Genomic DNA, 13,344 nt, shown 5'->3' with positions numbered 1-13,344 from the left:
TATGATGTTTGCAATAGATATGTAAAATCTTATGTCATCGATACTCGCTTATCTGTGCTAGGCGCTGGTTTGATTCTCTGTTCAGGAAATATTTATAGTCATAGTGAGTAGTGTTTACAAGTGTAATAATGATAAAAAAATGTGTGATATTTTTCTAAAATGCTTTAGTTTACGATAGCTTTACACATATTACGCTGATTAAGAGTTCGGTGGCCGAGTGCTGTAACTGCCACCGTGTTAAATGATATCACTCAAGCTGTTACGAGTTCGAATCCTGCAATGTACTTAATTTTTATAAATTTACTTTTTTGCAAGAATAGTAACAAACAATGTTTTGGTGTGTATTGTAATCACTAGGGAAATCTGGGGCTGCACAGAGGGCAGGCTAATATTCAGCGTTAGTATGATTCCCGATCAATGCCATAATTATGATTAAAACACCCAGAACTTAGAATTAATCAGATTAAGTAGTTACCTTATAATACTTATTATAATTAGTTAAGATTCCGTCTTGTAGATGTGATGGTGTCACAATGCAAGCGAGATGATCTGTTGTAACGCATGCTGTGGGTAGGGAGGCGCGTTGCCCAAGCGCAGCGAGCGCCGAGTCTGGCAGAGGCTGCGCGCGCGCTCGCCCGACACCTCAACATGTGGCGCCCCGTGTGGCTAGTGGCCAGTCTGTGTGCTGTGCGAGCCAGCGTCGTCGATATCAATGGTAAGTGACACATAAATACTAATAAACAACGGGAAACAGGCAACTAAAATCTAAAATTGAACCGCGATAAAATCCGTAAAAGTAGTTTTATTTCAATCACTTTGTTTCGTCATCGTTTGTTTAGTTGAAGGGCTTTCGGACGAATTTAGAAGTTTAGTGGACCATATTGAAAAAATATATTTGTGTTGTACTGTCGTATCCAGGGAGGTTTCTATAGTGCTGGAAGCTGGGAGAACGCTTTGTAATCAATATGCTACATTTAAGTAATTCAGCCTAATTAAGTACATTTTTTATTTGTGTTGTGTATTAGGCAGTTAAATGAATAGTTTTATTGAATAAATAAAGTGAAGGATTTAAGACTCGTAAGAGAACTCGAAAGACGTAGTATTTGTTATATGTACCGGTATTTTTATTTATTTATTTTATTTTACTCACACTTGAAATGAAGTAAATACTGGTGATAGGGATAAAAAAAGTAAACAATATTCATCCTTTGATAGCTAAACCTACTACTGATAAATTCCTATGAATCAAAAGGAATTTCACTCAGGGTCATGATGCCAATTAATAACAAGATGGCCTACCAGTAATTGTTCCCAGTTTGGAAGATCGCGCGTGATTCGTGTTTCTGATAAGCTATGTCCAAAGCAGGTGCCGACAATTAGAAATAATATCGATTATGTTGTACGTGTAGAATAATTTGATTGAACTGTTTGAATTTAAATGTGAAGGGGCTTCAACATTCATACAATGATCAACTGCATAAACCTGAAGCTGAATTAACATAATGTAGGTATTTTAGGGATGGATCCTGATGACCACCATCGAGTGATTAACATAAGGTTCAAACGGGAGCCCATGTCCGAAACATTTCATCATGAGCCGGCTACATAGCGCGGGACTAAACTATACGATTATTCGTAAATAATAATTTAGGTGCATTATTTCTACATAATCACTAAAAACACCTTGTCTAGTTTATGTTTTTAAAGACAACTACCGCAAGGAATTAATCCTTGTGGTGTGGATTTCACAAACACTCGAGCCATCTGCACAAAGACACCCAGAATCAGGACAAACTTGCGTGGGTCACATAAATGCTTGTTTTAAGTGGGGATCGAACCCGTTACACATCGGTTTAGCACGGTCACCTAACCGTTCACCTCTTTCTATCACAATAACAATTCAGGTGTTTTAATACATCAATGAAATTATTGCTATTTATTATAGACACGCAGTTCGCGTCGCTGCCGGCGCTGTACGCGCTGGACGAGTGGAGTCAGTGCCAGCGCGCAGGAGACGTGTACTGCATGGTGGACGCCGCACTGTACGCCACACAACCCTCGCCCGCACTCATGCTGCTGCAGGTATGTACAAACAAGACCGCTGTATGCTGAAAATAGTAATACGTTGCCGTATGTGAGCGAGAACGAAAGGAAAAGTGGCGCCGTAACGCGTAACAAATAAACGGAATAACTCACTGCGTATAGCACAAGGTTGTGAAGAGGTTCAATATTAAACGCTTAGTAAATACCAATGATCATAAAATTATTATTTTAATTATAGTTGTATATATTTGTAGGCTGTTGTAAGTTGTTTTAATGTTATTTTTTACTAAGTCAAGCTTCCTCAACCATAATAATGTCACTTAAGAAGCCGTGGTCCAAAACTAAATACGTAGATATTATTTGAGTAATGATGTGTTATAGACTCGTATTACCTTACTGTTGATGATAGAAGCCCTTCATTTAACTTTAACCTTTTCAACGCAGTTTCATAGGTACTTCATCTGTTATATAGTAGGTTACCAAAACCTTAATGAGTTTTGAGTGCTTTTAGGCCTACCTAGGGTTGCTATGTTTAAAATTTGGCAACCAGGACAAGACACGACCAATGTTCATAGAGCCCCAATACTTTCTTTTCAACTTCAGACGACCACTAGACTATGACAAATTCGAGGAAGCCAGGGCTAATGGCAACACCATGCAAATATCGCATATGCAATCATGTGTTAAAATTCAGGGTTTTCTTTAGTAAATAATTAGGTTTATTTTGAACTATTTAAGTTTTAAACTATAACATTGTGATATTTGTTTAACTATTTGCAACCCATTCTATTTGAATAGTACATAGTTAAGCTGGTGAAGCCACATTCGCAGTTACTACAGACAACATTTACCTTTGTCATGTTAAAGGGAAAATCTATTCAAACACGTATTTTACTGCTTATTGGCAATTTACGAGAATACCTCTGGCCTAGTTCTTGCTGCCAACTGCTGAGATTAATTGTTTGTTTATTTAGTACATAATAAACCTAGCTAACAGGTTGCTATGTATACCTAGGTAGGTGTAACCTTTAGATGGGTGCTTGCCCTCAATTTATACTTATACTAATATATAAAGCTGAAGAGTTTGTTTGTTTGAACGCGCTAATCTCAGGAACTACTGGTTCAAATTGAAAAAATCTTTTTGTGTTGAATAAGCCATTCATCGAGGAAGGCTTTAGGCTATAAACCATCACGTTGCGACTAATAGGAGCGAAGATACAATGGAAAATGTGGAAAAAACAGGGTAGATATAAATCTTAGCTTATATCTTCTAACCACGCGGACGAAGTCGCGCTCAACAGCTAGTGTTTAATATTTTTGATGATTAGATTTTTAGGTTCGCGTACCTAAATGGTTAATCGGGATCGTAGTTCTGAGGCTCAGTTGTCTGTCCTTCCTGATGTCTGTATGTCGCCAGCGCGTCACCACCACTTGGTCAGGCATCGCCATCCATCTACTGACTCCCATCGTTGGGGACCTTCGCCTGACTGCCATTATCTAAATATTTTTTAAATAATATGAATTAATGACAGGCCTCGCTTGTAGGAGGGCGGAAATCATTTCGTTATGACCTACTTACACCGCAATGCCTTAAATAATGTTTTGTTAAATGTTATATCTATGTGCTTATTATAAAACGGCAATGAAACAACAATAACATTATTATAACGGGTGAGTGGTAAAATTAGTTAAAGTTTAGTTAAATTACGTATTCAGGGACAACAATTCGTAATGACTAAGATGGTGCGTGCACTCGTGCAGTCAAACACTAGCTTCGGAACTGCATTTTTATAACTTTAACACGAACTTTAACAACATTAATAATAATTATAAAGCTTGCATAACTAAAACGGTTGCATTAGGTACTACATCATCTATTTACAGAAGGACAAAGATTTATAAATAAAATAAATCAATGCATTTTACGTCTCAATTAATGGAGTCTACATATTTATACAGTGCGATGTGTTCTGATTACCGTAAAGCTTCCTAGTTTGTATTGCAATAGTATCGGATGTATTCAGTCCACGGCACGCCGGTGTATCGAGACTGGCAAGAATTATGTTATTTATGTAACGGTAGAGTTACATTGTCGTATCTAACTACCTACAGTACCTACTTACCCAAGTATTTATGTCCTTAATGTGGAAAATCAATGGATACATTCTTAATTGACTTAAAAAAGGAAGAGCCCAACACACAATTTGGATCGCTGAGCCAACAGAGTAAGTAAGTAGGTAAAAAAGAAAGAGGTTTTCAATTAGACTGTATTTTTTTTTCTTTGTTACCTCAGGACTTCGGATGTTATGAACAGAGTTTGTTGATTATATTGTTATTGAAAATGAAATAGGTGTCATTTAGTCCCACTTAAGAATTCATTGAGTTCGGCTCAGTAATTATTTATTTGAAGTAGGTTGCATAATTTCAGATTTGGTTTAAAAAAAATACTCAACTTGAAAAGTCTTGAAACCAAAATATGAACAGTTAATTATTTAAGTGTATTTTGCTCTGTCCCAATTCTGCTATTTACAATTGTCATTCCCTCATCGGCTATTTCATATATAGGTATGTATATCGGAATTGGCATCCAGTTGTTGTGCAGTTCATTTTTTATTACTGATTTATTAAATACGTTTTTGGTACACCTTGGTCGCTTTCAATTCACCTCAATTGGGTCAAGCCAAATATGTTTGTTTTTAACACGAGCTACTCATTTCAAACCAGGGTCCAGGGAATGCACGGATAGCCTAGTGCTTGAGGTCACCACACCAAATCCCACTGTCCGTCACGTGTCGCGGGTTCGATCCTCGCGTAGGACAAGCATTTGTGTGATCCATGAAAGCTTGTTCTGAGTCTGGGTGTCTTTGTGCATGTGAATTGTATGTTCGTAAAACCCCCGCGACACAAAGATTAAATTCCTTACTGCAGGAGTCGTTCTATTAAAAAAAACGTTAATAAAATGTGGGACTGTTTACATCCTTATCAGGAAACTAATAGGATCGCCAAACCCTGATAGTTACACGTGTTCTAAGTTAATTACACAAGCTCAATGCGCATTTCACGTGCGTTCAGTATTAGCTAACTTAACCTATAGGTCATTTGAGTGTCCGATGGTTACTATAAGCTGATACACCGGAGAGCGTCGAAACTAGGGAAGGTACTCAAGTAAATGTTTTGACCTTTGATCGCTAATAGATGTGGGTGACTGTTATAATTAATGTGATCGCTTTGTGTATATTTGTCTTGCCGTTCGACTAACGAGAATCTATCGAAATTGAACGTTTAAATTGGGACAAGCATTTGTGTGATTAGAATGTTTATGTAATTCGTGACAAGGATAAAATTCTTTGGTCGTTTAAAAAAACAAATGTAAATATGATTTATGTTCCGTTGATTTAGGGGCTGTGAGTGCTATACCGGAGGACATGGGTTCAATTCACATCCAGGGCAAATGGTTGTGTGGTTTGCACTATTATTTTTTCTCTGTCTGGGTAAAATGTATCTACGATTTAATGTATTATTTAGCAATATAAAAACATGATTATCTATTTCCTAGTACTCATAATATAAGCTTTACTTAGTTTGCGACTTCATGATGTTGTGTGACAGTTGTGGAATAATTTTAATTATTAAACATCAAATTCCCAAAGTGATAAATTGTCTTCAAATTGTACTCCTCGCGAACTAATAAAAGATTTTTGTCTGCGCATTTTATGACATAACCAGTAAAATATTTCCCAAGCATATTTTCTCTAAAAACTAAACTAAGACTGCGACGTACAAAAAAAACACGTAACTGGACAAAACAAAAGAATCATACTTATTTAAATTTAAACGTCTGGTTTTAATCTGTATATTTTGAACACGTTTTTAAATTAGCTAACGTTTAGTGTCGTGATAAAGGAAATGTAATATCATTAGTGGATGTGTCGCAAGCCGCGTGTGAAAGTGTTGGCGGGTTTACATGTGATACAAGGTCACTGTTACAGCCATCGTGTTTGTAAATAGATATGTTTTATGTCAATAGTAGTTCGAATGCGAAAATGTTAATATACTTAAGTGGAGATCAAGGATTTTCTTCGATAAATCGGGTTTGGAGTTATCATTGTCTGATCCCCAGAGTAAATAGCTAGTTTTTAGGGTTCTTTTACCCAAAGCGTTAATACGGAACCCTATTACTGCGGCTCCATTGTCCGTCCCTTTATTTGTACCTCGCACGTGGTCGCTTCATTTCTATAACGCGAGAGATGCTACTTCGAAGACCTTTCAGAAAGGAAAGTAAAACATAAATCTAAACATATACCTAAAGCAAAGTGTATGTATAGTATAGGCTTTAAACCCAATATAGCTAGGAGGTTAAACTAACATTCACACACTTATATTTTTTTTATTAAAATATTCTTGCTTTTAATTTTTACAAAATGTTTTATGTAGATAATACGCAAAATTTTTACCACCTTCAAATTTGAATAAAAATCGATTATAATTATTATATTAAATGACGCAACGGTTTACTCACGTCTATTTATCGGGATTGCCCGGCTAGGTTCGTAGTTCGTACCCAACTGGAGTCCTTCATCATGAGCAGACGCGGCGGGATCGGGCGAGCTGATACCTATTATAATGTTACCAATATAGTAATAAGAACAGATGAGGACCAACACGTCATGTGATCATATCTAATTCATGACTTTCATCCATCACGACCTTTCGCATTCCGCGTAGCGACGCAACCGGCAGAGAGCGATATTACATAGATATGATCGAATGCGTTTCATAATGTAACAGCTGAGCCAGGGCTGGGGTCGAGTTCGTCCGCTAGTGGTGTGGTAACCCAAGGTCACTGCTGAACTGATAGTTGGTAAATATTTGGATATCATTGCAGTCATTTGTTTCCCTGACCTATGGAGTAAGTGTGGGTGTAGAAATTATTGGATTAGGAATGATAATTGGTATACGCCTACTGGTTTAGGAAATCTTTACTAATTTAGGAAAGGGATTGATGCGTATGTAGTTTTGTTGTGACTGTTGCCTTACAGCTCCACAACAAAATGTAAAAACACGTTTATGTTCAAAGATTTGATGCTATCCAAGCGACCTAAAAATGATCATTTTTTATCAAAATGTTAAAAGGCACGCCCAAGAAAATTACAGTCAGCAATTTGTGAAAATTATTTGTATGCCGCTTGATATTGGGCTAAAAAGTTAAGTTCAAGCTTAATTTACACCCAGCTCATGTAGATTTCATCTATACTTTCCAGGACTACTCAAAGCAGACTGTGAAGCACTACAACAGAACGCAGGTGCACCGCGGCGTGTGCGTCTCGCGCTGCGGAGAGCACAACGTCACCAGCGGCTGGTACGACGCGGCGCAGGCCTGCGTCAGCGCTGGAGTGGCTCAGTATGGACTTGAGGTATGGAGACCACGTAGAAAGAAGTGTTAAAAATAATACATTTGACTTTGACTGCATGCACAGCCGAGTGGTTCTGGTCACCAACTCACTGAGCGCGACGTGCTTATATCATCCCGGTTCCGGGATGATATAAGCTCCCTACCATGCTCATTACTCCGGTGTGTTGAATAAAAAATAATGACATCTAAGATGCTTTAAATTAAACACATCCTCGGTACGAAACAGTCTATAAAATGATTTCTTAAATAATTTGTGGGGCAAAACTACATAACCTAAGTAGTTGTTTTAATCTTACACTTAATTTTCATACAGCATTATTCAATTACAATTGTGTGTTTTATCCCTCGATGAGAAATTTTATCACCCCAATCGAATTGTTTCCAGGCTGAAGTCCTGTCGGTGGACTGGTGCATGTCGGCGGACTCCCCGCCGGCCAGCTCGGGGCCGGGGCGCTCGCTGGCGGTGCTGGTGACGGTGCTGGCCGCGCTCGCCTGCCTCGCCACCGCCGTGCATGTGCTGGGAGACCGCTGCGCTAAGGCCGAGTGTAAAATATACTATATTATCTACAGCAGAACTTATTCTGATTTCGATATGTTTCTATTCCCTTCATTTGTTCTCTTTTACTCTGTCAACGCCTCTGCAAGCTGGGTGTATATTCTGTTTGCCTTTGTAAAAGGGAGCACAACCAGTATTCAAATCATTTGAGTATCCATTAAGCAGATGAATCGAACACTACTTAGTTGGGTTACAAATATGTGTTAGTCAATTACCTATATTTTTTTAAAGAACCTTTTAATGCAGACAGGCTCCTATCCTATACCTATATATCCTATGGAGGAAACCCAGTCTTTTCTACTCTTTCATTCAAATAAGCGTATAGTAAGTATATTTCAAATCTTGTTGTTTCCAGGTAACAGATATCTGCTGGCGTTCTCCCTGAAGCGAAACTACGACATCCTGACTTACGACAGGAGTAAGCCTCGGACGGACGACCGCATGAAGGATGTCGCCTGCATCGAGGGGATCAGGTGCGGCTTTATCTTCATTATCTAGGACGTCTTGACTTAAAAAATCCGTAACGTAAGGGCAATGTGACAATTTCGTTTCTATCTTTTTAGGCACGAAAACCTAAAAAAATATAAAAAAACAGAAACGTTTAAAGCGAGTGTAACCAACGAAATAACATTTTCCAACAAGCAAACAATACCCCTGTTTGGTTTTTGCCAAAATGGAGAAAATTTATTAGTTATTTACACGAATCATGAATGTTGCTGGACCTCTCTATGTTTCCAGGTTCCTGGGCATGCAGTGCGTGATCTTCTCTCACGTCATGCTGATCTACATCTACTCGTACATCGATAACCCGCAGTTTGTTGAGAGGGTAATGACAATTGTTAACACTTTATAAAGTACCACTGGTGACGTTGTTTGTATCTGTGAATATGAAAACAAAGTTTCGAAACCTGGCATTGTAACGTACTAATTCAAATTCCCTGTATTTAAAAAAAAATAGTTAACTTCAAGAGGCTTTTTACTCAGAATCGTTTTTAATGTCGTCGTCTGCATCTTCCAAAAACTATTTGCTTCTATATTATAAGTAGTTTTTTTAGACCAAGATATAATATCATGAGAACACAAGACAAAAAGAACAAATAAAGCGATTATAATTCAGTTTTTTTCCACATATTGTACTGAAATAAAAATGTTTTCTACAGATATACGACAAGTTCGCGTGGCAGGCTGTGTTGAATTCCCCACTGTGGCTGCAGGCCTTCTTCGCTATGTCGGGCTTCCTGACCGCGTACGCCACGCTCCTGTCTTCCAAGACCAAACCAATCACTTTTTTCAAGTGTCTCATGTCCATCGTAAACAGGTGGATTAGGTGAGTTCATATTACAATTTGCTAAGATATGTTTTATCCCCTTCTTTTTTTATACTTACCACCGTATTACACCTCGGAGGAGAGAACGGGTAGTGTCGGACTCTTCAGTCGGACTTGTCAGACTCCGTGCTTGCTTCCTCGTTTTTGTGTCGGTGTATGGCAGTGCGTTGTAATTTGTCACGCCACTATTGTTATAAACACGCCTCTCAAGGATCTGATAAACTTCTACTTGAGAACATTCAATCTTTCTACTTTTTATTTTTCTTAATGTTGGACTTCATTTGCCTTAAAGCCTTTAATAAATTTGGTTTATTGTTTGTCAGACTGACCCCTCTGGCGGTGTTCGCGCTGTGGTTCACGGTAGCGTGGTTCCCACTGCTGGGCAGCGGGCCGCAGTGGTCGTGGCTCGTGACACGCGAGGCTCACGACTGCTCCGAGCGCTGGTGGTACCACGTGCTCTACGTGCACAACCATCTGCCCACCGGCAAGTTCTGTATGGGACACACCTGGTAAGTGGGCACTATTGATATTGAAGAAGTCTGTAATTAATTAATTAATCATCAAGAGGAGAAAAGTTTGGCAACAAGTGTAATGAAATCATAAACTCTCGGTCACAAAGCGGAGATTTGTGATTTGTGATTCGTGAATTACAATTCCAATCCATTTTTTTTTATATGAGTCTCCTCTCGTGTCCTTCCAGTAGGAAATTTGGGTTAGTTGAAAAAAAAATACTTCGAACTACAATAAGTTTTCAATGCTCCATACCATCGGGAACTACTTATATTAATGTCCTTACCGCACGACAATCATAAGACAATTTTCTTTCACAAATGTCGTTATATCGTTCTATATCTATCTATCATACTTTTCTTTTTTTCTTTGTATCGTTTCTCACTGCTGACACCCCTCTCACCAGGTACCTAGCGGCGGACATGCAGCTGCACGTGCTGGGCGTGTTCGTGCTGCTGCTGCTGCGGCGCTGGCGCGGCGCGGCGCTGCCGCTGCTACTGCTGCTGGTGACCGGCTCCGCGCTGGCCGCCGGCCTCGTGGTCTACTTCTACCAGCTCACACCCATCGTCACTGCGCAGACACCCGAGTAAGCACACCCTTATTTCTTTTCTGTGTTTTTTAGTATCACATTTTCAGAGCAGACAGTTAGTCTACTTTGAATTACAAAATAATTAGGTATATCTAAACCTAAATTATAGAATAATGATGACAGGATGAAAGCAACTTTTTACGATGATGAATGATTACGTTCTAATCAAATTTTAATGTTAATAAAAGGAACTATGGATACGTACTTGTTTTCGACCAATACGTGGTCAGAATAATCTCAACCGGCAGCTATATACACTAAATATTCTATTAACCCTGTCTATTTATGGGAATGAGTCATAACTTGTTCGACCGGAACTGTGTAACCCACTCTAACATTCATCACTATCACTTGTACAATTCGTTGTTCCTCATCCTACAGAGTCCTCCGCACCATGTTCGCTGGCTCCCAGATCCTGACGCTCCTGTACCTGCCCGCCTGGATGAACCTGCCCGGGTACGTGGGCGGCATGGGCACCGCCATGATCCTCTACTACAACAACATCAAGCTTAAGGATAGCAAGGTAAGCGAATATACGAAATCGACACTATAAATTAAATCATCTTCAACCAATCACGTGATATATTGCAATCCATTACAAATCTGAGATGTTAAAAATTACTTTATAATATTAGAATATGTACCTCGCAGCTGTTTGAGTTAGCTAAGGTTTCCTTTAAGTCACTCGTTAATAGAATCATAACATGCGCAAAAAGTCTTTCTTCAGGGCTTTCAGGTGTCTTAGCTTACAAGCAGCAAAACTCAATGAACTATCTGATCACTGTCAGGTTATTAAATTTCAACGTGTTTGGTCCCGAAAATCTAACTGTGATAGCCGAGTTTTATTCCTTATATGTCAAATATACTTCCATTTGTTTTTTAAACGACTCCCGCAGTCAGGAATTTAATCCTTGTGTCGCGGGGGGTTTACAAACATACTCAGACTCAGAACAAGCATTTGTGGATCACACAAAGGCTTGTCCTACGCGGGGATTGAACACGCGACACGACGCGCACAATGGGTTAGGCGTGGTGACCTCAACCACTCGGCTATCCGTGCATTTTTGCTGTACATCCAGTAACTCTGTTTCCCCCCTCCCAGTGGTTCAACCTGTTGTTCCACTCATCGCTGTTCCTGGGCTCGGCGGTGCTGCTGGCGGGCGCGGTGTTCCTGTCGGACTCGCCGCCGCCGCGCTGGGCCGCCGCACTCTACGCCGCACTCGACCGCACGCTCGTCGCCGTCTTCTTCTGCATATTCATGCTGGGCTGCTTCTCTAGGTGTTGGTGTAAGTATAAGTATATTTTTTATAACAACGATATTATACACCATTTCAAGAGGGTTTGATGGTTTGGTGAAGTTTAAGTGTTAGACCAGATAGATTCGAGTAGATTACACCGATTGAACTCCATATTTTTTATTTGTCTTATAGTTTCAGAATCGAGATTTTAGAACATTTCATTTTATCTAAATATAACATGAACGTAGTTTCTACATATAATTCCTACGGACAAATCACACAAACAACACTTCTTTCCTCCTATCCGGTCAACCTAAAGTGGAAGAAATTAATTGATGATAGAAGATGTTGAAGAAAAATTACATTTGAATATTGCTTTGTATATGTATGTATAAAATGTGTGTGTCAGCGGCTGTCCGCGACGCGCTGGAGTGGCGCGGCTTCCACACGCTGGGGCGGCTCTCGTACTGCGTGTTCCTCATCCACTTCATCGTGCTGCGCATCACGCTGGCCAGCAACACGCAGCTCGGACACGCCTCGCTACTCTCCATGGTCATATTCATATTTTATGGCAGAATTCAAATCAAAAAGTTTTTATTCCGAAACGTGACAGTTCTAATGGTTCTAGATGCGTGGTAGAGGAAAACCGCAAGAAATCCCTATTCCATAGAATCTTCTTTATTTCTTTGAATTTGTGAAAGCATTTTTTTTTGTAAAATACTTATAAAGTAAAGCGGATTATTAGGTTTTAAATTACCTACATTGTTTTGGAGTATGACTTATATTTAAAAAAAACTTTTCATAAAGTCAGAATATTTCTTTAAAAACAATTAATAGTGGTTTGTTAGCAGGTGAAGATCGTAAACTGCATTTTTTTTTCGCAATTATTTAAGCCAACTTCAAATATTATATTACATCCTACAGGCTTCCTTGCTAATAACATCATCAGTGCTGAGCTACATCGCGGCGGTGCCTCTGTGCCTGCTGGTGGAGCTGCCCCTCATCCAGCTGTGGAAGGCGGTCACGGAGGGCGAGGGTCCGGAGCGGACTCCTCAGGACCAGCCCCCCGCCAAGCCCTTCGACCTAGTGGCGCAGATCAGGCGGAGACATGAGGCAGCATAGTACTTGACTGTTTTAATGGCTAATGTTTTAGGGATACGCAGGATTTTAAGTAAAAGCTCGATTGAAAAAAATTTTTTGAGCATGATGAGTTAGATAGACTTTTGTACATCGATCAAGAGCAATGAGGGAAAATGCTCCTAAAAGTCCTTAGTCCGTAGATATGAGCTGGTTTAAATATTTGCATCGTCGAATTTAAGGTGCATGATGAGATTGTAACTAATACATGTATGTATAGGATACGTAGAGTGTAGAAGAAACCTAGTCTTATGTAAAAGTATCGCTTCGTAACAGGAGGATGATGAATCTTTATTCTGAACAAGCGAAATTAGTCCCTAATATTGAGTCCGAGACCCTAATCCGAAATTATGCCCTAGCTATGGTGCAGCAAATTAAGAAACGATATCTGATAGTCATCGGAACACAGTTACCACTTAAGGTGTACCTGAAGTAAGAGTTAATATCTTAAGTTAATAATTATAGACGTTACAAATGTTTTTATATTAAAAATATTTATATAGCTCGATTAGGCTTAAACTAATTTAGTTT

The 13,344-nt window shown here is 39.2% G+C and overlaps 1 protein-coding gene across 3 annotated transcripts; it reads left to right on the top strand.

Moving 5' to 3' along the window:
- The first annotated feature begins 457 nt into the window (after positions 1-457).
- On the top strand, positions 458-13,300 carry LOC113502154 (nose resistant to fluoxetine protein 6-like). 3 transcript variants are annotated; one of them, XM_026883568.1, is made up of 13 exons: positions 458-715; positions 1,946-2,082; positions 7,305-7,457; positions 7,842-8,001; positions 8,368-8,485; positions 8,751-8,838; positions 9,173-9,339; positions 9,663-9,848; positions 10,256-10,435; positions 10,820-10,961; positions 11,541-11,724; positions 12,086-12,228; positions 12,601-13,300. In XM_026883568.1, the coding sequence occupies exons 1-13, from the start codon at positions 562-564 to the stop codon at positions 12,796-12,798; spliced, it is 2,010 nt and encodes a 669-aa protein (XP_026739369.1). In that variant the 5' UTR covers positions 458-561; the 3' UTR covers positions 12,799-13,300. The 3 variants fall into 3 exon arrangements, with proteins under 3 accessions (XP_026739369.1, XP_026739377.1, XP_026739385.1); XM_026883576.1 differs by lacking the exons at positions 458-715; positions 1,946-2,082 and adding an exon at positions 5,425-5,692; XM_026883584.1 differs by lacking the exons at positions 458-715; positions 1,946-2,082 and adding an exon at positions 5,439-5,497.
- Positions 13,301-13,344: the final 44 nt, after the last annotated feature.

Source organism: Trichoplusia ni, chromosome 2 (assembly GCF_003590095.1).
Source record: "Trichoplusia ni isolate ovarian cell line Hi5 chromosome 2, tn1, whole genome shotgun sequence".
Classification (NCBI taxonomy): Eukaryota; Metazoa; Arthropoda; class Insecta; order Lepidoptera; family Noctuidae; genus Trichoplusia; species Trichoplusia ni.
The sequence above is the reverse complement of the archived record's forward strand: the minus strand, read 5'-3'. Positions and strand labels throughout refer to the sequence as shown.

Excerpts from the sequence above, each read along its gene's own strand:
- LOC113502154 (XM_026883568.1), top strand. The coding sequence starts at position 562 with ATGCTGTGGGTAGGGAGGCGCGTTGCCCAAGCGCAGCGAGCGCCGAGT. Across the intron at positions 2,083-7,304 it reads CCGCACTCATGCTGCTGCAG|GACTACTCAAAGCAGACTGT; the intron begins GTATGTACAAAC and ends TATACTTTCCAG. Across the intron at positions 8,002-8,367 it reads CCGCTGCGCTAAGGCCGAGT|GTAACAGATATCTGCTGGCG; the intron begins GTAAAATATACT and ends TGTTGTTTCCAG.